The 27,112-nt window shown below is 49.4% G+C and overlaps 1 protein-coding gene and 1 long non-coding RNA gene across 2 annotated transcripts in view; one reads left to right on the top strand and one right to left on the bottom strand.

Moving 5' to 3' along the window:
• LOC311583671 (polycystin-1-like protein 2) overlaps positions 1-26,961 on the bottom strand; it is a gene marked incomplete at its 5' end in the record, with an annotated part of 92,282 nt that extends 65,321 nt beyond the window's left edge. The window contains 10 exons of the mRNA XM_084757453.1: positions 545-662; positions 3,582-3,631; positions 4,407-4,484; positions 6,849-7,247; positions 9,816-10,045; positions 15,549-15,696; positions 20,419-20,529; positions 25,199-25,384; positions 25,781-25,945; positions 26,577-26,961. Of these exons, the coding sequence (XP_084613579.1) occupies positions 545-662; positions 3,582-3,631; positions 4,407-4,484; positions 6,849-7,247; positions 9,816-10,045; positions 15,549-15,696; positions 20,419-20,529; positions 25,199-25,384; positions 25,781-25,945; positions 26,577-26,961 (1,870 nt within the window). The remainder of the gene's footprint in view (positions 1-544; positions 663-3,581; positions 3,632-4,406; positions 4,485-6,848; positions 7,248-9,815; positions 10,046-15,548; positions 15,697-20,418; positions 20,530-25,198; positions 25,385-25,780; positions 25,946-26,576) is intronic.
• LOC311583673 lies at positions 2,122-9,406 on the top strand. Its single transcript, XR_014774632.1, has 3 exons — positions 2,122-2,324; positions 3,382-3,503; positions 8,903-9,406. It is a non-coding gene; the product is annotated as an uncharacterized lncRNA (long non-coding RNA).
• Positions 26,962-27,112: the final 151 nt, after the last annotated feature.

Raw genomic sequence — 27,112 nt, 5'->3', positions numbered from 1 at the left:
CTCTGCTGTCCTGACGATGACGACCAGGAAGGACAGGGAGATATTACAGCAGAGAAGTGAGATGGCTCAGCAGCTAAGGGCACTTGTTGACCTTGTAGAGGACCCAGGTTCAATTCCCAGCACCCACATGACAGCCCCTAATCCTCTGTAACCCCAGTTCTGGGAGGTCCAATACCCTCTTCTGACCTCTGTGGGTACCACACACACACATGGTGCACACACGTGCATACAGGCAAAAGACTCCCACATAAAATAAAAATGAATACATCAATCGTGTTTTTTTAATCATGGAGAGGGTAGTTGTTGTTCAGGATTTTCAAGTCAGGACCCCATATATCCCTGAACCTAGCTGAGGATGAACCTGAACTCAGGGCCACCACCATCTCTCCTTGGTTTGCTGCTGCCTCCACACCCATTACTGCAGTTTACACTCTGGTGTACACAGGCTGATGGCGGACACAGTGACACACACAGGGATGAAGAGAGAGAACAGGCAAGCTCTCTCATCGGTGACAAGGGCGGGCAGGAGAATGGCTCCACCTACCACAGGACCAGCGGAAGTCCAAGCCGGGGTCATCATCCGGCCAGCCCAGTGTGACTTCTGTGAAAGGATCCACGAACAGTTCGGGCTCAGTGAACACCTTCAGAGTCCCACTGTCTCCCTGCAGAGGAAGTGACCACCGGTGAGGCAACACTCCGTAAGTCTGCTTCCCTGTAGAGTGCTGCCACCAACCTGCCCCCACCCCAGAGCAGCATGTGCCAGGGTGAGACTCAGAGCAGAGAAACTTCTGGGTGGTCTCCTGCCCTCGGCTTTCCCTCAGGAGGCACGGAGTGTGTTCCTAAAACTCACTGGGTACTAGCTTTATCTCCAGTGTAGGCTTAGGGCTCACTGTGCAGTCAGTTACCTGTATGGACAGAGGCCATCCTGGGCCAGGCCTTGTGCTGCTGATGGGAGACATAGCATCAGTGACCCCCTGTTGTCCCTAGGAACAACAGGGACATTAATGGACACTTAAAACAGCGTACCACCTGTGTTTCATTGGAGGGGATTCAATTAGAGGAAGTAAGAGGATGAAAAAGAAGGGGGCAATTAGTTAAAAATATATAGGCCGGAGGGATTTGGGGAGAGGCGACTCATGTAGTAAGGCCTCTGATTTGCAAGCACGATGACCCGAATCCAAGTCCCAAACCCACCAAGGGCAGTGATGTGTACTTGTAATCCCAGCCTTGGAGGGAGTGAAAACGGGTGGATCTCTGGGGTTTCCTTGTAGCTGGTCTAAGCTACTTTGTGGTTTCTTCTTTCCCCCACCTTTTCTGTCCCTCACCCCTGGTTTTACCCTCTCTCACTAGATAGGAGAGAGAGAATACTAGAGGGAGAAAGAGAGCTCTCTGAATCTAATTTTTTTTCTTGTTTCTTCTTTAAGCATGACTCCTAACAAACCACAGCCAACAACACCCACACACACACACACACACTCACCCCGTGCTCCCTTCACAAAACCACTGACCCCACCTGTTGGGGCCTCAGCAGATCTATATCTTCTGAAAAGTCCCCAGAATTCCAAACATCACACAATCGCAGAAACTATCTGCAGATAGCAAAACTATACCTCTGCTACAGCATGAGGCAAATCATAGCCAGCTGCCTCAAAGTAGCCCCACAGCCCCACGCCTGGGATTACAACCAAAACGTATTCTAATAATATTTTTGTGTTGTATTTTTTAAAATTTGTTTTTAGAACCCAAACTTCCAGAAGTCTCACTACACTCACTGGCAAACCAGACTAGGCTACTTGACAACCTCTAGGATAGAGAGAAACCTGGCCTCAAAACCAAAACAAAACCAAGATGGACGGTTCTAGAAGAACAACACCTGAGGTTGTCCTCAGGTCGCCACATACTCATGCACATTCACACACAAAGAAAGAAAAACTAAAAAGAACACAGGGCTTAGGACCAGCCAAGTCTCAGAGTCATGAACCTGTGCCCTCCAGCCATGTTCTGAGTCTCCAGGTATCTGTCCCTCTGAGGGTTCACTAGCTTCTGATGCCCACGGTTGCCACGGAGACAGAGAAGCTTCCCCATGGGATGGGCTCCCAGAAGCATCAGAAAGAAGAGAAGACAGTCCTGGCTAGGCAACAGAGAGCATGTCAGTTCTGGCAGAGGAATCATCAGGCCAGAAGTGGATTCTGGAAGTAATTGCTGATGGGACCAGCTAAACAACTTAGCTATGGGTACCCTTGCTCAAGCCTTGACCCGGAATAACATGAGGCTACAGGGGAACTCAACCTCTGATGGCCTGTGTGTGCCCTGAGCCTGTGAAGGTCAGAGGACATGTCATCCGTCAGTCTTTGCTGTCCACTTTGTTTGTGATGCTGGCTCTTATCCTCCCGTGGCTATGTCTGGCTACTTGGCCTTTGTGCTCCTGGGAATCCTTGTGGCCCCACTTCCCATCTTGTCAGAGCACCGGGATGACAGGTGCTTGCTCTTGTGTCCTGTTTATGCCACATAGCAAGAGCTTTCACCACTGAGCCAGCCTCTCAGTCCTTGTGTCGCCTCTGAGCACACCTGTGAGGGCACACTCTGACCACTGCTGTCAGTCCACATGGTTTCTATTAGATGCACAAGACTCAGTTTCTTTCTTCCCGGGTATTTATCCCTAAGCTTCAGGAAGGCAGAGACCACATCTGCCTTTTCTTTTCTTTCTTTCTTTCTTTCTTTCTATCTTTCTTTTTTTTAAGTATTTATTTATTTAAATATTTATTTATTTGCTTATTTATACAGTTTTCTACCTGCATGTGAGCTTGCACACCAGAAGAGGGCACCAAATCTCAGTATAGGTAGTTGCAAGCCACCATGTGGTTGCTGGGAATTGAACTCAGGACCTTTGGAAGAGCAGACAGGGCTCTTAACCACTGAGTCATCTCTCCAGCCCCACATCTGCCTTTTCAACCTCTCACCTCAGCCCCTAGTGTCCCTTCTCTAACACTGTAGACACACAGTAGGTCTTTGTTATCAGTAAGTGCCTGCCCATTGTCAAGGGAAAGGAGCTGAAGACGCTCCCAAAATTAGTGCTAACCGCTATGAATTTCCCCTGAGTACACATCAGCCACAGCCCACAAATGTGGGTGGATTGCATGCCATTATCATTTTAGTTAGAAATATTTTCTGAAGCCAGGTGTGGTGGCGTACACCTTTAATCCCAGCCCTCAGGAGACAGAGGCAGGTGGATCTCTGTGAATTCGAGGCCAGCCTGGTCTACAAAGTAAGTCTAGGTCAGCCAAGGCTACACAGAGAAAGCCTGTCCCTAAAAAAAGAAAGAAAGCAAAAGAAAAAAAGAAAAGAAATATTTTCTGATTCTCCTATTTTTTTTTTAAACAGAAGTGTGCTAAGGCCTGCCAACACAACCCAGCGTGTTTTACAACCTGACCCTGTTGTGGTTAGAGAACATGCTTTGGGGCCTCTTTTCAAATGGAAGAAAGCTCATGGGACTCCCAGGGTGAGTATCCTGAACCCAAAAGTTAAAGCAGAGCGCCTGGATAGTTTTTTCTTGTGAAGCTGAATATTTTAAAGATGCTCACGTTCTTTGCTTCAGCATTTATTCCAGACGGTTCTTGGAGACTGGAAGGGGCTGTGAAGATAATAACAAAAAGCATTAAGATTTGGTGGGAAACATTATTAAATATTGTCAAAGGCAGTGTCATGCAAGGATTGTGGCGCATATTCAGGGCAGGAGAGGGGCGCAGTGGTTGAGGCAGCAAGAGGAGTATGTGAGCCTACAGTTTGTGGCAAGTCTAGACAACACAGTAAGATTCCTCTAAAAATAATAATTAATTAAAAACAAAGAGATCATGTTTGTCCCAAGATGTCAACCACTCAGGTGATAGGGACACAGATAAGAAGGTTCTGTGGGTGATGGACCTGCAGCTGCCTTGCCTGGCTTTTGCCTGGGTGCTAGCGGTCTGCCCTCGGGTGCTCACAACTGCACGGCGAGCTCTTGACGCACCGAGTTAGCTCCTCAGCCCTCATCTTGTATATTTTTGTAGCCCTACAGGCGGGGAGGGGGAGTCCAGGGCTTCTGTGTGCTAAGGAAGAGCTCTACCGGCTGAGCCACACCCTCAGGCCATCACAGAAGGTGAAGAAAGCTTCAGCCTGTCTCCCGTACTTCAGATAGCCTCTAAATATAATGCCTGAGATAATATGAGCGTTACGTTCTGAGCACTGTGCCGTGCAGTTCAGGGAGTCACGGCAGGAAGAACCTCTAAGCACGTTCAGTAGCTGTAGAGCCCGCAGAGGAGTCTGAGACCGTGGAATGGGCTCCGTGTCCGGAGGCTTATTGAAGGGCTCCTCACTAGACCCCCAGGCAGGTTCCGCGCCCTGGACTCCGGAGAGTACAAACTCCTTGCCTGTGACTGTGATGTTTCCAATGTCCAAGCTCAAGTCTGAGAAAGCGTTCCGCACATGCGCAGTGACCAGAAAAGTACCTGCAATGCAAAGGGAAAGAGTCACTGGCGTTGTCGCAAACTCTGTGGCACAGAGGAGACGGCTCTGTCTAGATGTGCCTGTCTGGCTGCCTAAGTGCAGCCCTGGAATCTCTCAGCCTTTAAGGACTGGTGAGTCCTACTGTATACCAGTCAAGGCTCTGGGGACACACAGGTGAAAGAACATGACACAGGGACATAGCAAGCTTGGAGTGGGGTACGGTGCATGAGATGAAAGTGGGACAGAGCTACACTGCAAAGGCTGAGAAGGTTCTTTGAGGCCGGAGAGCTCCGTAGGCAGGTTCCTTATTCATGCCCTCTGGGATCAGTCGTGATGGGGATGAAGGTGGGGAATAGAGAGAGGCCAAGAATACGTGATTGATGTCTTTCTGCTTCTGGAAAATACACGGACCAAGGATGGGTAAGAACTGTCTATGGATCAGATGTGGGCCTTTGGGAGAGGGATGGTGAGGGAGCAAGGAGAGGAAGATGCTGTCTATGTGCAGCCAGCTGAAGGGGGGGGTACCACCCTCACCACCCTGAGGGGCCCAGCAGCTGGTCTCAGGAGCCCACAGAGGCTACTAACAGAGGCCATTTCAAACATGTCCACCCAGGGTGGAAGTCCTGACTTGCTCCTTCTGTGTCCTCCCTCTTACCGGAGAGGCCCAGATCATCTGGCCTTAGGGAGAAAGGAAATCTGTTAATATGAGAATGAGCCAAAACGCCACTGGACTGTCCCGATTCTATTAGTTAAGAAGGCATAGACTTCAATGAATAGCTTCAGCTGGAGCAGAGGGCGACAAAAGTCAGCAGGTGTGCCCACCTTAGGGCATTGGGACATGGTGTCACCTGCAAAGTTCAACCCGAGAACTTAGCAACTGAGTTACCGAAAATAAAATAAATAAATCTCATAATATTTTCAGTAAGTTTACAGCTTTCTGTTGGGCTGCATTCATATCTATCCCGGACCACATATTGGATATGTCTGCCACTTGTTGTGAGGATTAAAGCCCCAGCATGGTGTGTGTTTTCTCATTTCACTACCCTTTGGCTCCTTCCTGTCCCGAGCAAGACTCTTGGAGAAGAGCGTGGGGAAGGAGCCATCAAGTCTCTGCAGGATGAGGCGGCTGTAGTGGGCAGCACTTAGCAAAGCCCCAGTGACTCTCCTGTGGAATCTGCCATTCTCTTTGCTGGTTCATGCCAGGTCCTTGGCAGAAGGCCTGAGACCCTCACACCTGCCAGTGTCACCTCCTTCCTGGCACCCGTCGGAGCCCCAGGGAAGGTGTGGGCAGGGTCCTAGGCTACCCAAGACTCACAGCCTAAAAATCGTATCAACCCACCCGCCAGGGTAGTCAGTCCATTCCAGATGTAGGGCAAACGTGTGCTGTGACCTCCCAGCTGGTGCCAGCCAGGCATCCCTCATCCAGCATAGTCTCGATGCTTTCTCCCGACCTACTTCCCCACCCCGCCGTCATCACCATCATCATCACCATCATCATCACCATCATCATCATCATCATCATCATCATCATCATCATCTCCACTTTCAGTCTTCATCTCTCTCACCAGAGCAGACTGAAGTTTCCTCAACCTGCTCTCCTCTAGGAATGCTGGTGCTGGGAGGCACTCAAGACACCTGCTGTCTCCTAGTGGTTCTCCATGGGGTCGGCTGTGTCTCTCAGAATTCCTTTGTCAATGTTCTCAGACATTTTTAGCTGTCGTAGCCCAGGACGATGGCACACACCACTTGCCTTTAGTGGGTAGAAATCGTGGCTACTGCTACATATTCTACTGTATGCAATGTAAACCCCACAATGACAAGGAATTGTCTAGTCCCAAACATCAGAGGTAAGGCTGTACCTCTATCTGAGAAGCTATAGGGAATTAATGGTTGCTGAAAGGACATTTTTCGTCAGTGGTATTAGACCATGCTTCAGGACATAACCTATGTCCTACAAGTAGCCTTAATTAAAGTCTGTGGGATAAATACACACACACACACACACACACACACACACACACACACACACACACAGGAAGAAGTATTGGGGGAAAGGTTTTCAGAGGGAGTAGGAGGGGTATAAGAGGCTGATGAGGGATGAAGATGATAAAAAATGCATTATATCCACATATGAAATTATCAAAGAATAAAAAGAGAGACAACAAAAATGATACAAGAAGTGTCCAGGTTGAGCGCCTCTATAGACAGCTAGAAACTCTAAGGGTGACAGATAGTACTCAGGAGGGCCTTAGGCACGGTGGCCAGGTGAGCCATCATTGCATTTGGGAGTCACAGAAAACCTGATGGAGCCAAATGAGAAATGGAAAAGTAGGGGTGCCGGAGTGGGGAGCTACCAAGCCCAGTACCTTCAACAGGAACCGCCACGTGGTAGGTTCCAGAGGGTCGCCCAACACTGTCTTCCTTCTGGGAGAAGTTTGCATTGAGTCCCACCACCTCAAAAGTCAGCTCCTCCAGGGTACCATGAGCCACCGAGACATTGACCAACAGGTCCCTCCCAAGCTCCACATGGTCAGAAGCCCAGGAGGCCTGCAGCCCTGACAGCAGCTCCACAAAGTGCACAGTGACGGTCCCGGAGGGGGCAGAGGTGGTGCCCACAGCTTGGATCTTCAGGTGGTACTTCCCAGGGCCCAGCAGCTTCTGGATCTCTCTGTCCAGAGTCAGATTGTAGGGCTGCGAGCCCCTCTGGGTGGTGAACTCAGCCAGAGTTATATTACCCGAAAGCACAACGTAAGTCACATCAGCTCCTAGGTGGGGTAAGGGAAATTGAGGAAGACTGTTACCAACTATGCAGGTGGCATTCTGAGATCGTGCAGACTGAGTTCTGATGTCAGATTCTGCAGTAGACATAGGTATGGGTCTGGAGAAATACATAAGGACAGACCACCCTCCCTAAATGCTAATTATATCTGAGTTTTGGCTTAATAAGTAATTTTTTATTGTTTTACTTTCTGGGTCCTCTCTGCTCATTTTTATATTGTTTGTTTGTTTTTGAGACAGGGCCTAATGTAGCAGAGGCTGGCCTTGAACTCTTGACTTTCCTGTCTGAACCTCTCAAGTGTTAGGATTACAGGCAAGCACCACTATGCTCAGGTTACATGGAACTGGAGATCAAACCCAGGGTTTCTCAGATAGCAAATATGCTACCAACTGAGTTGCAGCCACAGCCTCGCTGTTATATATTTGTGCCCTTGAGCCTAGAAGTTTATAGCAAATGCTTAAACCATCTTGATGATAACCACATCCCTGGGGTGGGAAACTTAAAAAAGGCACCTCTGAGTGGACACAAGGATTTTGATGCATGAGAATGAACTTCAAGTCTTGTTTTTAGCCAAAGAGGGTGGAAGTGGTTCCTTCAACATCCATCGATGACCTCCTGGGCCAGATAGATCTCTATGGAATTCAGCCTGTTCTCCACAGGTGGGGCCTCCCTAGCCGTCTGCATATGACTGTCCTAGATAGATGCCAAACATTATATTTGGCTGAAAGTGCGAGGTGTGCAGCAAATGGTATTCTTTTTTTCCCCCCAGTTTTTCGAGACAGGGTCTCTCTGTGTAGCCTTGGCTGTCCTGGACTCACTTTGTAGACCAGGCTGGCCTCGAACTCAGCAATCTGCCTGCCTCTGCCTCCCAAGTGCTGGGATTAAAGGCGTGCGCCACCATGTCCAGTAACAAATGATATTCTTTCCAGTTGAAGCCAAGCCAAATATATTTCTCATTGGATACTGATGGGAGGAAAAAGGAAGGAGAGGAAGAGGAGGAGAAGGAAGAGGCACTGATAATGACGATGATGGTGATAATAATGGTGATCATGGTGAAGATAATGGTGGCACTGATCATTTGGTGATGATGGTGATGATGGTGGTGATGATGATGGTGGTGATGATGGTGATGGTGGTGATGATGGTGATTATTTGGTGATGATGGTGATGATAATGGAGGTGATGATCATTTGGTGATGATGTTGATAGCATAAGGCCCTATAGGAACAGGACCCTTAACTTTCATGTGTATCCCTGCTTTTTCCACACCTGGCAAAGAGCTGATACACATTTATATTTGCAAGATGACTATAAATCAACGAAAGATTATTTTACTCTACCCCAGGTGCACATATCAGCCCTCATTAGGCAGTAGGCACACAAGAACAGAGAGGAGTCACATGTGTGCTGTCAGAGCCCATCACGATCACATTAAGACTGTCACAAGTTAGGGCTGGAGAGATGGCTCAGAGGTGAAGAGAGCTCTGGCTGTTCCTCCAAAGGTCCTGAGTTCAATTCCCAGCAACCACATGGTGGCCCGTAACCATCTGTAATGAGAGCTGGTGCCCTCTTCTGGTGTGCAGGCACACATGCAGGCAGGATACTATATAAATAATAAATAAATCTCTTTTTTTTTTTAAGAAAAGACTCTCAGAGTGAAGGAGATCATGCTGAGTCAGATAGTTACTCATTTGATGATCTTTATCACCACCATCATCATCGTCACCACCATCATCGTCACCACCATCATCGTCACCACCATCACCATCACCACCAACATTCTCCACGTTATTGTCACCATCATCCTAGCTCTGCGCGGCATAATTTATGTCAACAGGGCTCATCTCAGACCTCTACCTGGACTGTGCTTTGTGGGAAAAGGCTGCGGTGCATAAGGCATGGAGTCTTTGTGCATAGAAGTGGTGCTACTTAAAATATCAGTGGAAACTGTCTAAGCACCAGCCAGTCAGGATGGATGTGCTAAGGACTACTGTGGCAAATTGGAGTGATTTCTGTAACAAATTAGAACGGATGCTGTGACCAATCAGTGTGGAAACCTCAATGAATCAAAGCAGATGTTGTAACCAACCAAAATGGCCTCTTCCTTAATTAGGAGACACTGTGTCCAATCAGAGTGTGGAACTGTTGATAAGGTCGTATCCCTGTGCACAGCAGGACATTGCCAGGCCTCATGGCCACAGGATGGTACCACACTCATTGTCAGTGCTGGCGGTGTGAGATGGGCTTGGGCCCAGCTGGCAACCCTCCCAGTCCCACCTCTTCTTATTGAAATCCGCCCCCTGGACATACAGAAAGAGCCTTGGGAATATGGGGGTTCATACTGCCTCACTAGCCTTCTGACGTGGGGTAAATTAATGTGGGGTCTATTGTGAGTGGGCCAGTACAGGTCAAGTGCTTAGCGCTGTGAAGACACCATGGGTATTAAATAAATAAACAATGGTAGCTAAGACACTAAAGCCTCTGGTTAACAAGATAGATCTGGAGGGCGCGGATCCTCCCACTTGCCTCAACTTGCTCCATCCTACAGACTCACCTCCATCCACATCCACCTGAATCCACAGGGGTTCCCCAAAGACAGCCTGACAGAGAAGGCTGGCTCCAGATGCAGACAGGCCGGCACACCCAGTGACACGGGGCATCTCCATCTTGTCTTCAAGTACCACTTGCTTCTGAGCAGTCACGTGCCACTCACTGGTGGTACACTCAGCAAACACAGTGAACTCCCCAGGAGAGGTAAACTGGTGGGTCACGTTGCTGGACACACTTGTGGGGAGGGGCGATAAGAGGAACACAAGCTTTAAGAAGCGTGCACGCATTCACAACTCCCTGGCTCTGCAAAGGCAAGATGGGAGAAGGCTTGCCTAGCCTGCATGAAGCTCAGAGTGTGATCTCCAGCACTCTGTTAGCTGCCTGTGATGGAGTACATCTGTGGTCCCAGCACCCAGCAGGGGGAGGTAGAAGATTAGAAGTTCAGAGTCATCCTCTGCTCTATAGTGACTTTGAAGCTAGTCTCAAAAAATAAAAAATAATAAAAGTATGACAGAAGAAAGAAAAAGATGTCACACAGCACACCCTGCTGTCTGTGTCAGGGAAGAAGAGGTCACACTGTAACAGCTCAGCTGCAGATCAGAAATAGGATTGGCCAGCCTTGAAAAGTGTCAGCTGCCAGCCCTTTGAAAACAATTATTTGTTTTACTGGTGTGTGTGTGTGTGTGTGTGTGTGTGTGTGTGTGTGTGTGTCGATCTCAGCTGTTCTTCAAGAGTCCGGTGAGCTCCAGGGGTCCTCTTGCCTCAGCTTCCGCAGGCCTGGGAGTCTTGCAAGTGCACTCCATCATGCCTGACCTTTTATGTTGATGCTGGGAATCGAACTCAGGTCCTCATGCTTGCATTGCAAGTTCTTTTTGTTTGGTTGGTTTGGTTTTTGGTTTGGGGGTTGGTTTTTGTTGTTGGTTTCTTGTTTGTTTCATTGCTTGGTTGGTCGGTTGGTTTTGTATTTTTTTTTCCAGATAGGGTTTCTCTGTATAGCCTTGGCTGTCTTGGACTCCTTTGTAAACCAGGCTAGCCTTGAACTCACAGAGATCCACCTGCCTCTGCATCCCCAAGTGCTGGATTACAGAGGTGCGCCACTGCACCTGGCTCACATTGCAAGTTCTTTACTGGCTGGTCCATCTTTCCAGCCTCTGAAAGTTCTTTTCTGCTACTGACTTCCACTTTGGCTCATGGAACCCCTTCTCTGGGCCTTCCTGCTTTGCTCTAGACCACCTTCCCCAGCCTCATTTTTGCCATTTGTAAAAGACCACGACTGCCGTTTCACCATCAGAACAGAAACTTATCAAACTCATAGGCAACCTTGTCCTTTCATTTTAACTTAGTATGTCCAGTGTGGCCCACAGCCCTTTCGATCCCAGCCTGTGCCCTCATCTCCTGCCCCTTTTCCTGCCTAACCTACTGGTCATGCAGAGGCCTCTCCACTTCCTTTGTCTCACTCCAAGGCCACCAATCGTTATGTAGCTCTCCTCCCGGAAGGCTTTGCCTTCCCCTGTTCATCTGTGTGATCTTGTTTTAGTTTTAGACAAGGCCTAATGTCGTTCAGGCCTCAAGTTTTGCTATCTAGCTGAGGATGACTTTAAACTTCTGGTACTTGGGCCTGGAGAGAGGTTAAGAGCACTGGCTGCTCTTCCAAAGGTCCTGAGTTCAATTCCCAGCAACCACATAGTAGCTCACAACCATCTAGAATGAGATCTGGTGCCCTCTTCTGGCGTGGAGGCACATATGCAGGCAAAACACTGTATACATAATAAATAAACCTTTAAAAAACAACAACAACAACAACAAAAGTTGTCCTGCCTCCACCTCTCAAGTGCTAGAATTACAGGTGTACAGCACCATGCAGCTGGAGGCGCTGCAGGTGTACACCACCATGCAGCTGGAGGCCAAAGGTGTTGTTGCTCAGATCTCTGTCTACCTTGGTGTTTGTTTGATTTTGGAACAGGGTTTCCCTATATATCCCTGGATGGGTTGGGACCAGGATGGCCTTAAAATCACGATGATCTACATCTCCTGGGTACAGGAGCTAAAGGCATGGACAACCATGCCCAGCCCACCTTGCTCTGATATAGAGTTTCTCACTATTACCTGGAACTGTCCATCTAGTTCGGCCCGACTGGTAGCTAGCAAGCTCCAGGCCTCCACCTGTCTCTGCCTCCCCGCCTCTGGGATTACAGGCATGCATCACTATGTCCAGCTGTTTCACATGGGTTTCTGAGGAATCAAACTCGGGTCTTCGTGCTTGCATAGCAAGCCACTGCTTCATCCCCGTGGCAACGGCATTAAGATTGCAGATCACATGCCAAGCCTGAAGAGGTGTCTTCTCGCCTTTGCAGCAGATGGCGTGTGTTCCCCCCAAGAGCCACCATTGAGTGTGTCTCTAGGAATCCCCTTGCTTGAAGGGAGATGCTTCACCCCAAGGATTCACATTGTGTCCCCTAGGGACATTCAGCATCCATTTGCTGCTCAGTGACAATATGTGACTGACACTCCCTGGCACTAAGAGCTGCACATGCTCTGCAACTCTGTGGCATCAGCAGTGTCGCCCATGACATTCCACTTTGACCTCACCTTCTACTCTGGCTCAGTACCCTCCTCCTCCTGACCTCATCAGTATCTACTCATGGTACCCTCCTTCCTCTCCTAGGAACAGACTCCTCACACAGGCAAACATTAATGGCTTTTCCTCCCAGGGTACTGTTGAACTTTCCAGAACCTTTCGTCTTCCCCCATACCCATGAGTACCCGGAAGACTGAGTGTATTCAGAGTATAACCTGCTTCTTCAGATCCAGGCCAGGCCTGACTCTAGATCAGCATTTCTCAACCTGTGGGTCTCAAAAGACCTTTCCAGAGAGGTCTCCTAAGACCTTTGGAAAACAAAGATATTTGCATTATGATTTATAACAGTAGCAGAATTACAGTTATGAAGTAGCAATGAAGGTAATTTTATGGTTGTGGTCACCACAACATGAGGATATGTATTAAAGGGCCGTACTTATGTAGCATTAGGAAGGTTGAAAAACCACTGTCTTTGCCCCCAAACCCAGAGACTGCAGCTTTAAAGTTCTCACCAGCCATCACCTCCCTCTGTGCCTCTCAGAGGTCTGTGTGCATCTGGTCCTCCCCAAGGCTTGTGTTGCCTTGTATATTAGCGTCCTCCCAACAAGATTGTCACCCTGAAGACAGCCTAGGTATGGAGGCAACTCCCAATGGGCAGAGAAAAAACGGTCAATCCCCAGTTGTACCAGCAGGGGGCAAGTGGTTACCTGATTCTGTGGCTTGGACAAAGTCGGCTTTATATAAATTGACTCATAAGAGCCATAATACAACCTCAGATATGAGGAAGCTTGTCCGGGACAGAGAAAGGGAACAGCCTGCCACATGTATGGATAAGGACACCAAACACAAGACAAAAAGGGTGCTTCCAAAGCAGGGCTGCTTCTCTATGAGGTTGGATTCTACCCTCAGCTCATGTAGGTATCCACGCTAGGAATGAGGTTCAATCTTAGAGTTTCTGCCTCTTAGACTAACAAGTAGCTAAGCACAACTAGGCTCTGTGCTTAGTTCAGTGGTAAAGCCCTAATTTAGCATGCATGAGGCCCTAGGTTCAAGTCCCAGCATTGCAAAAACCAAGCAAGTGAGAACAGGGGTGGAGGTGGGAGAGGTGGGGGGTGGGGGGTGGGAGGCAGGGGGAGGGGGGGAGGGGGGTGGAAGGTGGGGAGGTGGGGGGGAGGGATGGTGGCTCATACCTATAATCTAAGCACTTGGTGTGAGGCAAGAGGCTATGAAGTTCAAGGCCAGCCTGGGGTACCTAGTAAGTATGGAATGAGATTCTATCTAGAAGGGGGGAAGGGGAGGGTGGGACGATAAGATGGCGCAGTGGGTAAGGGTACTTGCTGTCAAGTCTCATGGCTTAAGCTCCGTTTCTAGAACCCACAGGGTGGAAGGAGACATTTGACTCCTTAAAATAGTCCTCTGGCCTCCGCATGCGCATATGGCACAAGCATGCCCCTCATCATAAATAAATAACAAATAAATAAATGTTTTTAAAAGAAGAAATAAATATGAAGGAAAGAATAAAGGAAGGAAGGAAAGGGAGAAAGTGGGGAAGAGAGGAAGGGGGAGGGAAGCACAATGACATTTGCCCAGTACGGCTTCTGTGTAATTTTTAAAACGCCATGCAGTTATCCACACGGTGACTCACGTGCTAATGCTGCTGGCCAAACCAGGAAAGCATGAGAAAGGACTGTCACAGTGTGAATAAAAATGACAGACGTGGCTGGGTAATTTCAAGGTCCAGTGGATCATTAAAGCAGATGAAATTGGATCACTCAGGTGGGGGGGGGGGTGGAGGGCTGGACTTATTTCTCTTAAAGGAGACAAAATTCTAGTGACTTTTGCTTAGGCTTAGAGCTACTGCCAGGACATGTATTAGGGAGATAGCATTGCTTATGTACTGAGGTGACATGTGTAGGCATGTACGCACGCACGCATACATGCATGTACATGTGTATGTGGGTGCATGCAGAGGTGAAAAGAAAACCTCAGATGTCATTCTTTGGGTATTGTCCGCCTTTTTTTTTTTTTTTTTTTTTTTTTTTTTTTTTTTTTAATGACGGGATTCTTCCATTAACCTAGAACTCATCAAGTACGCTGGGCGGGCTGGCCATCGGGCCTTAGGGCTCTTCCTGTTCCTGTATCCACAGCACTGGGGTGACAGGGTAGACCACCATGCCTAGCAGGGTTTGGGTTTTTTGTTTTTTAGTGGGTTCTGGGGAATCAAATTCAGGTCCTTTACCACTGAGGCGTTCTCATCGGCTGTACTGGCTGGTGTTGTATCCACTTGACACAAGCTAGAGTCATCAGAGAGGAAGGAGCCTCAGACGAGGCACACCCCACCCCCCCTGCCATGAGATCCAGCTGTAAGGCATTTTCTCAATTAGTGACCAATGGAGGAGGGCCCAGCCCATTGTGGGCGGGGCCATCCCTGGGCTGGTGGTCCTGGCTTCTATAAGAAAGCAGGCTGAGCAAACCCTGTGAAGCAAGCCAGTAAGCAGCACCCCTCCACGGCCTCTGCATCAGCTCCTGCCTCCAGGATCCTGCTGTGTTTGAGTTCCTGTCCTGACTTCCTTCAGTGATAAACAGTGCTGTGGAAGGGTAAGCTGATTAAACTTTTTCCTTCCCAAGTTGCTTTTGGGTTATGGTGTAACATCACAGCAATAGAAGCCCTAACTAAGATTCCAGCCCTAACATCTTGTTTTCATAGACAAAATAATTGAGGCTTGGAGAGGGATGACATGGTCCAAGGCGCACAGACGAGAGTGGCTGGACTGTGATGCAAAACACTGTGCAACAAAGCTCAGGAGGTCAGAGGTCAGGTGAAGATGGCACAGAATTGCTGAGATGGAGCCTGAGCACACTGTAGGAGCCCTAAAAACCCCTCTACCACATGGGATCAAGCCCCAGCCAGCCTGTGTGATGATGAACAGTATGTACCCTCAGCTGACATCCAGTTGACCGTGGGACATGTGAGAGAGTGAGGCCTTCCTTGGCCAGTCACCACCCCCGGGGTCAGCCCAACCGGGAAGTCCATCCAGCCCTCCCCCAGAACCACGAGAAATGAAAATAATGGTTCTAGTCATTAGGTTTGGAGGTAGCTTGTTATACAGCAAAAGCTGACTGATACAACCTGTCTTAAAGATCTGAGGTCCCTCTTACCTGGGTGGGTAGTAGGGGTCAAGAGTGTGGCCGTCTCCCATGCTGAGTATGCAGGACAGGTTTCCAATGTAGGGAGAAAGGAGCCACGTCAGGGAGATGGTGACATTGTCAAAGACGAAGCTCCCATCGGGCACCACCAGCCGCAAGCCTGCAGACTCAAGCATGATGTTTTGTGAATTTGTGAACCAAAGATGTTTGCTTCTCCTTAAAAGTCAGTTTCTTCTACCTATGTGACCATTGCTTTTATACAAGGCATTTAAAGTGTATTATAGTTTTACTATCCTGTTTCATTTCGTTTCATTTCATTTTGAGACAGGGTCTCTTTACATAGCCCTGGCTAACCTGGAACTCACTATGTAGACAAGGCTAGCCTCAAACTCACATCAATCCACCTGTCTCTGCCTCCTGGTTATTTTTACTTTTGAAATATCTATCTATCTGTCTATCTATCTATATACCATTTATCTATCATCTATCTACCTACCTATCTGTCTATCTAGCTATTATCTAGCTATCTATTTAACATCTATCATGTGTGTGACATACATGAACATGTGTGTGACATACATGAACATGTATGTGTGCGTATGTGAAGGTTAGAGGACAACCTGCAGGAGTCAATCCTCTCTTTTCACCATGTGGCCTTCAGGTATCGAACTCAGGGTATCAGGCCATAGCAGCCTCCACTTCTGAGCCATCTCTCTGGCCTTTTAAATTTTTTCTTTTTCTTTATTTTTAATTATCTTAATTATTATTTTATTTATTTATTATTTAACTTATTTTTATAATTATTTATAATTTAATTAATTCATTTAATTATTTTAATTCTTTACTTTTAATTTTATTTAATTTTTGAGGCAGGGTCTATAGATCCTAGCCTTCAAAATACAAAATATAGTTTTGGATGACCTTGAACTTCTGATCCTCCTGCCTGTAGCTCCTGAATGCTGAGGTTACAAACATGTACCACTATACCTGCATATATGTGGTATTGGGGATCAAACCCAGGGCCTATCACATATGAGGCAAGCACTCTGCCAACTGAAAGCACTCCCTGAAAGCACATATATTCCTCAAGACCCCTGTCTGGTGCTTAGTGGCAGGCATTGTCACCACAATTCTGGGTTGCTTTGTAGAGAGAGCCACAGGCACACAAACACACACAAACGTGCATACTCTTGCACTTTTTAGCCTAATGCATCACAGAGATTGGTGTGTGTGATGGTCCCACAGCCATGTTCTTCTCTTCAACAGCTGCATAATACACCCTAATTTATTTAACCAGTGATCCAAATCTATTTTATAATGGCTAAAACAACTAATTCAAATTAAAAAAGGAAGGAAGGAAGGAAGGAAGGAAGGAAGGAAGGAAGGAAGGACGGACCAAAAACCTTCTTTAAGAAAGTCTACTTGTGGGCCAGGCATGGTGACGCACGCCTTTAATCCCAGCACTTGGGAGGCAGAGGCAGGCAGATTGCTGTGAGTTCGAGGCCAGTCTGGTCTACAAGCGAGTCCAGGACAGCCAAGGCTAACATAGAGAGACCTTGTCTCGAAGAAAAAAAAAAAAAGAAAGAAAGAAAGAAAGAAAAGCTAGACATGGCGGCGCACACCTGTAATTCCAGCACTGGGGAGGCAGAGGCAGGTAGATCAATGTAAGTTCAGGGCCAACATGGTCTACAAAGCAAATCTAGGACAGCCAAGGCTATATAGAGAAACCCTGTCTATAAAAACAAAAACAAAACAAAAAAAGAAAAGAAAAGAAAGAAAGTCTACTTGAACTCTAAACCACTTCATAGTAAACTTTGTAAGCCTTGAACTTCAAAAGCTGGGGTCGGGTGGAGTGAGACAAGGAGAACCAGGCAGGACTCCATATAGCCCTGTGTGACTGTGTGCTGCAGCCTCCCAGCGCCTGGATGCTGAAATCTGTGTGGAGGACTCCCTGGATCAAGCCAGAACGCCACCAGGCTCTCAGCCTCAGCTGTGAGGGGTGCTTAGGGTGCAGCTGGGTCCTGTGAGGGGTGCTCAGGGTGCAGCTGGGTCCTGTGAGGGGTGCTGAGGGTGCAGCTGGGTCCTGTGAGGGGTGCTCAGGGTGCAGCTGGGTCCTGTGAGGGGTGCTCAGGGTGCAGCTGGGTCCTGTGAGGGGTGCTCAGGGCGCAGCTGGGTCCTGTGAGGGGTGCTCAGGGTGCAGCTGGGTCCTGTGAGGGGTGCTGAGGGTGCAGCTGGGTCCTGTGAGGGGTGCTCAGGGCGCAGCTGGGTCCTGTGAGGGGTGCTGAGGGCGCAGCTGGGTCCTGTGAGGGGTGCTGAGGGTGCAGCTGGGTCCTGTGAGGGGTGCTGAGGGTACAGCTGGGTCCTGTGAGGGGTGCTGAGGGTACAGCTGGGTCCTGTGAGGGGTGCTGAGGGTGCAGCTGGGTCCTGTGAGGGGTGCTGAGGGCGCAGCTGGGTCTTGTGAGGGGTGCTGAGGGCGCAGCTGGGTCTTGTGAGGGGTGCTGAGGGCGCAGCTGGGTCCTGTGAGGGGTGCTGAGGGCGCAGCTGGGTCCTGTGAGGGGTGCTGAGGGCGCAGCTGGGTCCTGTGAGGGGTGCTGAGGGCGCAGCTGGGTCCTGTGAGGGGTGCTCAGGGCGCAGCTGGGTCCTGTGAGGGGTGCTCAGGGCGCAGCTGGGTCCTGTGAGGGGTGCTGAGGGCGCAGCTGGGTCCTGTGAGGGGTGCTGAGGGTGCAGCTGGGTCCTGTGAGGGGTGCTCAGGGCGCAGCTGGGTCCTGTGAGGGGTGCTCAGGGTGCAGCTGGGTCCTGTGAGGGGTGCTGAGGGTGCAGCTGGGTCCTGTGAGGGGTGCTCAGGGCGCAGCTGGGTCCTGTGAGGGGTGCTCAGGGTGCAGCTGGGTCCTGTGAGGGGTGCTGAGGGCGCAGCTGGGTCCTGTGAGGGTTGCTGAGGGCGCAACTAGGTCCTGTGAGGGGTACTCAGGGTACAGCTGGGTCCTGTGAGGGGCCCTCAGGGTACAGCTGGGTCCTGTGAGGGGTGCTGAGGGTGCAGCTGGGTCCTGTGAGGGGCACACAGGGTGCAGTGGTGATCTGTGAGTACATGACCTGGGGCACTGACTCCCTCTTTGTGAATCAGAGGACAACTATGATCAGAACACACTGGTTCACAGGGACAGGGCAAAATGTTGTGGCCACACCCTACCCATCTTTCCTCTGCCCTAAGTCACACACTTCAGTGACACACAGCGGCTGGCAGATCTCCAAAAGACACGCTTAGCCCACCAGCAAAACCGTCAAACAGAAGTTGATGCCAACACATACAGCCTGCTCTTCCCAGATGGGGAATGGCAAACTCCATCTTGTTTGACCCAGACATGACAAACCAACTAATGCCGTGAGTAAAGCCTGTTGGCTGCCACCGTCCCCTTCCTGTACCTGTCCTCCTACAGCCTCAACTCTGCCATGCTAGATGTCGCTGGGCACCCGGCCCACTCTGACTCATCTTTTCCTTTCAGGTCCTTGTTGCTCATGCCCTGGGCCGATGTTGCTTTTCTGAGTCATTTGTCACAGGATGGTACAGTGCGGCGTCTCATCCTTAAGGGAAGTTGGTGCTCTCACCCGTCTCTGTAGGAAAGTGAACTGATGCAGCTTAGGAGGGTAGTTCAGTGCTATCTACCAGCACTTAAACACACTCAGCACCCTAGCTACTAGCAACTTTGTCTCGGAAAATGATGCCAGGTCCGTGTCAAGCTAGGGCTCACACAGCAGCAGTAGCCTGCACAGCCCTGAGTGAGTGGCATTCAATCACGGGCTGAGGAGAGAGTCTCCTGGGGCCCCACCCTTTACTAGAGAGCCATGGGTAGTGGAGGGCTGCAAGGGGGAGGGGAAGTCAAGTCTTCAGTGTGGTGTAGCCACTGCTGAACTGCCCGTGCTTTGGTGGACAGCGCCACAGCCATGCCTTGGTGTCAAGGCCCAGCTTCAACTCGGTGGGGTCATGAAACCAAGCTACCCCGCCCTCCAAAATACAAGGGAGGGACTTAAGAGATGCGTCTGGGCTGTGTTTATATAATGAAAAAAAAATGTTGAGCTGTAGATTAATATGTTTCATACAATTATGTTTTAGTTCAAAATGCAAATATATTTTCTCATAGCCATGTCAGTAAGCATTTTTAAGTGTAGAAAAAAAAATGTCAGGCTGAAGAGATGGCTCAGCCGTTAGAGACTAGGCACACACCACCAAAAATATGAGATAAAAAAAAATGTCCTCACAATATTAACAGGATTTCCTTAGGGGAAATAGAGCTGTCAAATTGAAGGGAAGAATTTTCCCTTCTTTTTAATGAAATGTTTACCAATTGTGATTATACGGGTTATGTTGTGACTTTTAAGGGTCTCATGTTAAGGCTGGAGAGATGGTTTGACGTTTAGGAGTGCTTGTGTTGCTCTTACAGAGGACCTGGGTTCAGTTCCCAGCTCCTACATGGAGGCTCACAGCAACTGTGACCCCAATTCTAGTGATCACTGTCCTCATCTGACCTTTGCAGGCACCACATGCATATTGCACGCAGACACACACACACAGAGAGAGAGAGAGAGAGAGAGAGAGAGAGAGAGAGAGAGAGAGAGAGAGAGAGAGAAAGGCAAAGCGTCCATACATATAAAATAAAAAATTTTTTTAAAAAAAAATTCTATTTTAAAAGGAATCGTGTGTATGCATGGGTGCAAATGTCTCCAAGAGAGCAAGCCAGGAAGCAGCGGTGTATGGCCACAGGGAGTTGTTGTAGGGGAAGTTCACTTCACACATCAGATCTGTCACCTGGGGAGGGGGATTTTAGGCTGGCAGAAGGCAGAAATAAGAACCTCCCCCCCCCCCATGTCCACCTAGTTGGAGACTCACCTTCCAGACACTGGTACTGCACCCACAGGTAGCTGCCCCTCATGGGGCACGGGTCTCCAAAGTATGAACCATCTGCGGCCACCTGGCATGCCTGCAGCCCTTGACACTGGCCTGGGAGACATCCACATTGCGCAGAGATGGGAACGGCGTGAGAGACAACAGGACACAAAGTCAGCAGAGCATCACAGACGTGTTACTTCATCCGCTCAAATGTTTCCTGGCACCTACAGGCCCTGAGCTAAGATGACAAGGAAACCACCTATGTTTGCTCTGGGCTGTGACATATTTAAGTACCTGGGGAGTTGTTTAGCCAGGAAGACACATTACCCACCCCACCCTACCCCTCACCCCACCCCCCACCCCGAGTCCCCAGATGCCATCCTGGGCTGGGATTCCTCCCTTCTTCCTGTTTGCTATGCTGATATCAATCATGGCGTTGACAGCAACCAGGGGCTAGTGATTCTCTGTCTACGGCTTGTAAAACAGAAAGAGAAAGTGATGATTCCACAAAGCCAAGGACACCAAGGGATAGCAGAAAACAGCCAGAAGGGGCTGGGAAGCCTTCCTGGTGGGGGGGGGGGGGAGGGGTTGGCCCTGTTGATATCTTGATCTTGCACTCTGACCTGTGTAACTGTTAGAGAGTTGATGTCTGTTACTCGACAGCCCTCCAGTTTAACATTGCTCTTTCTTTCCCCCCCTCCCCCCTCTCTCCACATGGGACTCTTCCTCTCTTGGTCTCTCTTTTAGCCCTATGTACCTCAGGACACAGAGTGGTCCAAGCCAGAAGCATCACAGCATCCTGGACTCCCGCCAGCGAGCGGTACCACGAGGCTAGCTTCTGGGTCTAAAGTCTTTCCAGTTCTTAAATGTGCCACCTGCATCCCCCACCTAGGTTTCAGATCTTAGCCTCCCTGTTTGTTCTAGCATACACAGGCATTCACAGTAGCTTGGGGGTGCCTTTAAAACCAAGTCCCAGGCCCCACACCTGAGACACCCCACACTACCCGCTGCCTAGCAGCCCCCCTCCCTACCCAATAGGAAAAAGTCCAGGTGGATTTCCTGTCTTCACACCATGCACTCTGGAGTTCTCTATACTACCAAACTCCACCTTCCTATAGGACATTTCACACTCCCTTCCCCACCTGCGCTTTTCCTGGTAGCTTCTTACCTCCCACTCTTCCGGGGGTCACCCAGTCAGTGGACCCTTGACCCTGCCCACGAGTCCCCCTCATTCAACTCTGTCCCACATTGCAAGTACTCTCATGTTCCTGACTCCCTGGTCCATGCACATGTGCTGGACACATCCTCATCTCCAGCTGCTCAAACAGTGGCTTGAAACAACACAGACTCTTGGCCTTCAGTTCTAAAGGTCAAAACTCCGGGTGGGCTGGCCTGGGCTGCTTTCCTTTCTCTGGGTTCCGGGAAAGCCTACAGCCAATGCCACTTTGGAGGCAGAGTCCAGTCCTGTCAAATGCTTCCTCCCTGAATGTGGCCTCTCCAAGCCAGAGCAGTGCAGCTATTCTACCCACATCTGGAACTTCGGTTGCTTCTCCTCCCCAGCTCTCTGCTGTTGCCACCTAGAGGGGCTCCTGTGTTTACATTTTTCTCAACTGGACAATCCAGCCTCTCCATCCCCAAGTCAGGTGACCAGTGACCTTAAGCCTATCTGCAAAGACCCTGTGCCTTGTGAGTGGCTTTTTAAGGCCTGGTTCATCACACCCACAGTTTTAGGAACCGTAAAAACTGATTGGCTTCTCAGAACTTCCAGGACTTTAGAAAAATTTAATCCACCCTGTTTAGTGACCTAACATATTAATTGATTGATTGATTTCCTTCCCCCTTCCTTCTTCCTCTGCTCCTTCCTCCTCTTCCTTTCTCCTTCCTCTCTTCCTTTCTACATTCCCCCCCCCTCTTTTTTTTTTTTTTTTTTTTTGAGACAAGGTCTCACTAGGTCATCCTGGCTGAACCAGGTCTCTCTATGTAGATCAGGCTAGCCTTGAGTTAGCCATGAACTCAGAGAGATCCACCTACCTCTGCTGAGGTTAAAGGGGTGCACCACCACAGCTAATTGATTTCAAAATATGGAAAGTGAGGCAGGTGGAGTTTCACTCTGCTGTTTTAGGTGACCTTAATCTTCAACCTCAAAAAAAAAAAAATCCTCTTTTCTCTACCTCCTGAGTTTCTGGACCTGTTGGTATGGGCCACTGCATCCAACCAAGTATTGGTTCTTTTGAATTGTGGTTTTTGAGAGTCTATGGGAAGCGGGGTTCTAAGAATTAAACCTAAGGCCTCCCACATACTAGGCAGGCCGTCTTCAGTGAGCTACACCCCCAGCTCTCTCGAGTCATTCCCAATGAGCCCTAAATGGGGATGCTTCTTCATCGGGCTGCAGATTCCTATGAGCATCCACACCACTAGCCTCCAAGGGCCTGGGGAGGGTTTTAAAGGTTCCGTGTGCTCTTGGATCGCCCATACACAGCCGGCATGTGGAAGATATAAAGCATGTTTTTTTTTTAAATGTATTTATTATGTATACAGTGCTCTGCCTGGATGTACACCTGCACACCAGAAGAGGGCACCAAATCACATTATATGTGGTTGCTGGGAATTGAACTCAGGACCTCTGGAAGAGCAGTCAGTGCCCTTAACCTCTGAGCCATCTCTCCAGCCCCCGTATAAAGCATGTTTTACGTGAGTAAATACATAGTGCCTTTTGCTCCCTTCCATGGCGGCATTTATCTGTCTCCCCACTGGACTCTGAGTTCTTTGACCACAGACAGTTTGATTGGTCCTATCTTTACAGCTCAGGGTAGCACAGCACAATCGGTCCTCAATAAATGTTTATTGGCCACTGGATGATTAAAGTGATTGGGCACTCAGATACAGTCAGGTGTTGGGGGCCCTGCCAGGTTCTCTCCCCCTTCCCAGTGAGGTTTGAGGTTCCCTTCCACTGTTCTCTCTGAGGTGTGCTGTGCCCTGTTTCCAAAACTTGGAGCTAAACCATTGAGGAAGCAGTCAGCCTGGCTCCACTGTAGTGTGATGAGGAAGCCTTCCTCACCTTGTCCAGTGGAAGTCCTTCCATCTTGGAGGACACAGTGCCAGAGTGCTAGAACTCAAAAGAGAGATGTTGAGAAGTACAAGCTGATTTCAATAGTTTTCTACCCTCATGCCAGCTCCCAGGGGAGTGGGCAAGGAAGAGTTCCAAGGGAGAAGAGACATGCTCTCCCCAGATGGAGGAGGCTCAGAGAACACTCTGCACCCCATAATTGTCACGGGGTCTTTGGTTAGAGACAGAGCCTCAGAGGGGGACTGCTAACAGGCACACCTTGGGAGGCTGGACCTGAGGCCTGGGGCTCCCAGACTGGGCATGTGCACTGTTATGGCCTCATTAGCTGAAGAGCTGAGAACACCTGCCTTTCCAGGTCTCTGGTGTCTGAAAAGTGGTCGCTGCAACAGGTAGGCAGCCAAAAGATTCCCTGATGTCCTCAATATAAGAAGGTCCTGGGGGTCTTCACAGGAGACCCCAGGAAGCCCCTGTAATCCCCAGGAAGACCCTGAGTACTTGATGGGGTAAGGAGGGGTCTGGTTTAGGGGTAGGGGGAGCTGTAGGGAAAGTGCCACATATTCAGGACATAGCATCAGAAATGTCTGTCCCAGTGGCTGGGGAGACGATGTTGTCAGTAAAGTGCCTGCCATGCCAACACGGGGACCCGAGTTCAACCCCAGGACCCAGATGAAAAAGCAGGGTATAGAGGTACATGTTTATAATCCTAGCACTGGAGAAGCGGAGACAGGCACATCCCTGGGGCTTGCTGGATAGCTAGTCTAGTCTACCCTAGTGAGTTCAACTCTAATGAGACACCCTGCTTCAAGAGAAACGAGGCAGATGAACCCTGAGAAATGACAACACCTAAGTTGTCTTCTGGCCCTACATACATATGGGGGTGGGAATTGTATAAGAGACAAGCTAAAAATAGAACAATCTGAACCCCACATCTCATTAACAACCTTAAGACTATGCTGCAAGAAGCTGACTGTAAACCTAAACCAACCACAAAACCCGAGCCACGGAAAGACACACATAGAAGACAGCACCATTTCCATAGCGAAGATCACACAAGGCTCAGAGATGCACGGGAAGAAGACAGAGCTGAGGACCAGCTGTGTGGCTAGTAACCACCACGTCTGTAGCAATAATAGGCCCAGGGAAAAGCTCCTGTGATGTCATGTTCATTCTTTATGAATAATCTTAAGCTAATGCTATGAAGTTACATGGTATTAACATGGTAATTACATGGGCAGTGGCCCTCTGGGAGTTTATCACAAAACTCTTTATTCTTTGCTGGCTTGCTTGAGACAGGGTGTTGTGTAACCCGAGCTTGCTAAGTAGCTAAGGATGACCTTGAACCTGATCCTCTTTTCCTCCATATCCCAGATGCAAGGATTACAGACATAAGCCACACAATCGAGCTGTCTTTATTCTCACTTGTAGCTTTGAAATGTTCTGTAAATTTAAAATGTTTTGGGTTAACTAAATTGACCTTCTCTGTGCCCAGGAGGGGTGCCTTCCTGCCCCAGAAGCTAGGTTTGATGGCCAGGACTACCTCAGTGTCCTGGTCAAGAGCTTAGTGCTGTAGACAAAGACTGACTGGTTCCCCACATGGAGGAGGCCCAGGCCATGTCCGAAAAACATCATAATCTTCCAGGCCCCTTTGATGTGTTTCAAAAACCAGAAACTGCTCTCTGGTTCAGCCAGAGCTGTGGAGCACTGGGGTCCTACCTGCCACCTCATCCTTGACGCCGACCAAGCCACATTCTCCCTCCAGGTCTGAGGGAGGCCAGACACCTTGGGTGCACAAATAGGGGCTCTGCCGGCCGTAGAAAGCATCCTGGACTTGGATGACCTCTCCAGAGCCACAGTGCATGGTGGCATTGTGGCCCTCACAGGCCAGGCTGCGGCCGACCCCTGCAACAAAGGAAGGTGACAACTTAGGAACACACAAGAGCTGGGTAAGTGCTAGGCCAGATCTGTGAGATACAAGGATGGAGTGGGGCCAACTGGAGAGCAGAGGAGACCCAGAGAAGAAGGGAGACCCAGAAAGATACAGAGCATCATACAGGCTGGGGTGGGGGAGACCCAGAGACGGAAACAAGATGGTGTCAAAGGAAATCTACAGGCAAGGCACATGAACAGGAAGTAAGAGACTCGGAGAGACCCACAAAGAGGCACAAAGGAGAAACTGAGTTAGGAAGAAAGAAAGACCACAAGAAACATATAGTGATGGGAGGATCAATCAAGGAAGCAGATAGGCAGATAGAGATGGAGGGGCAGGGAGGGAGAGCCCCCACAGGACCAGCTTACCAAACTCGCAGATGAAGGCAAGGGGCCGGGCACAATCCTCTAAGGCAGCCCACTGGGATGGAGAGCCACTCTTGATGTAGCCGCAGGTCCCTGGGGCAGGTGTGGCATGCCCTTCCTGCCAGTTGCTGTAGTTCACCTTTGTAGTGTCCAGCCAGGTCGCAGAGCCTGAGTGAAAACAGGTACATCAAGAATCCTCTCTTACCTGCCTCTCTTAAGCGGAGAGTTTGCCCTAACTCAACTTCTACTATGCCATAGGAGCTCAGTCAGTGCCTCTCTTCCCCACAGCAGAGAATGGGTATGTGTCCTCATCGTTAGTTTCAAACGCTCAGACCTCCCTGGACACCATCTTGGGAGACCCATAAAAGGTGGTGCTCATTAGGAGTGGCAAGATGCAGAGCCCAGAGTGTCCCATGACACTTACAGGAAATGCCTCCTGAGCAGGAGGTCTGGGCATGGGTTGAGCTCATACAGAGGGCCTTGCATTGCTCCAGAAGTTTCTACAGCCCTAAAGGAAGTGGTTGGAACTGTTCAGGCATAAGACTTGACCTTCTCTGGAATGTACAGAGACACAGCACAGAGAGCATAGACCCCAGAACAAGAGGATGACAAACAGGTTTTTAGACCAGCTCCTCTGCTGTTACTACTGTTATACATGGCCTACTGAACAACTCCAGAGGATGGTCTCCTGGCCATGAGAGTTAGGACATGTTAATTTGCCCCGGGGGCCTCTAGGTGCAAGGCAGCAATAGGATGTTTATCACACACTCCCCATCAGACACAGCCACACAGCACCCACCTCCCTTGGTGCCATTGGGTGCTGAGGTTCCTGTGAGTCCAATCCACCATTCTCTGTCCTGGGTAATGTGCTTCTGCAGGAACCGCTGAGTGTCTTCATCCCGAATGAAGACCAGATGGCCTCCGTGCCCCTCACACCAGCCCTGGGCACCCTGGAAGGGATGTCCCAGTGGCAGGAATTCATAACAAGCGTCTCTGAAGAGCACCTGGCTCCGTAAGCAGAGCCCGCTTCCTTCTGACTTAGCCACAGCTGCCCCAGTGCTCAGTGCGAGCCCTAGGAGCACCAAGCCTGCCATGCTCATCCTGGGACAGTTGCAGGGGATGCAGGATGGAGCTCTTCCCCACTCCTTCATATTCTGCCATTCCCAGCACCCCCCACCATCCATCTTCCCTTCCCTCTTCATGACAAATAATAACTTTTGTTTATGAGACAAAAGACTCCGGGTGAATGTGTCTGTGTTTTGGCCTCAGCCAGCTCTTTGCTCAATGCCTGTTTGAAAACCAATTCATATTCAAATTTCTTCTAGATAAAGATGA

Source organism: Acomys minous, assembly GCF_964271855.1.
Source record: "Acomys minous genome assembly, chromosome: 14".
Lineage (NCBI taxonomy): Eukaryota > Metazoa > Chordata > Mammalia > Rodentia > Muridae > Acomys > Acomys minous.
This window is presented reverse-complemented; position numbering and strand designations above follow the sequence as displayed.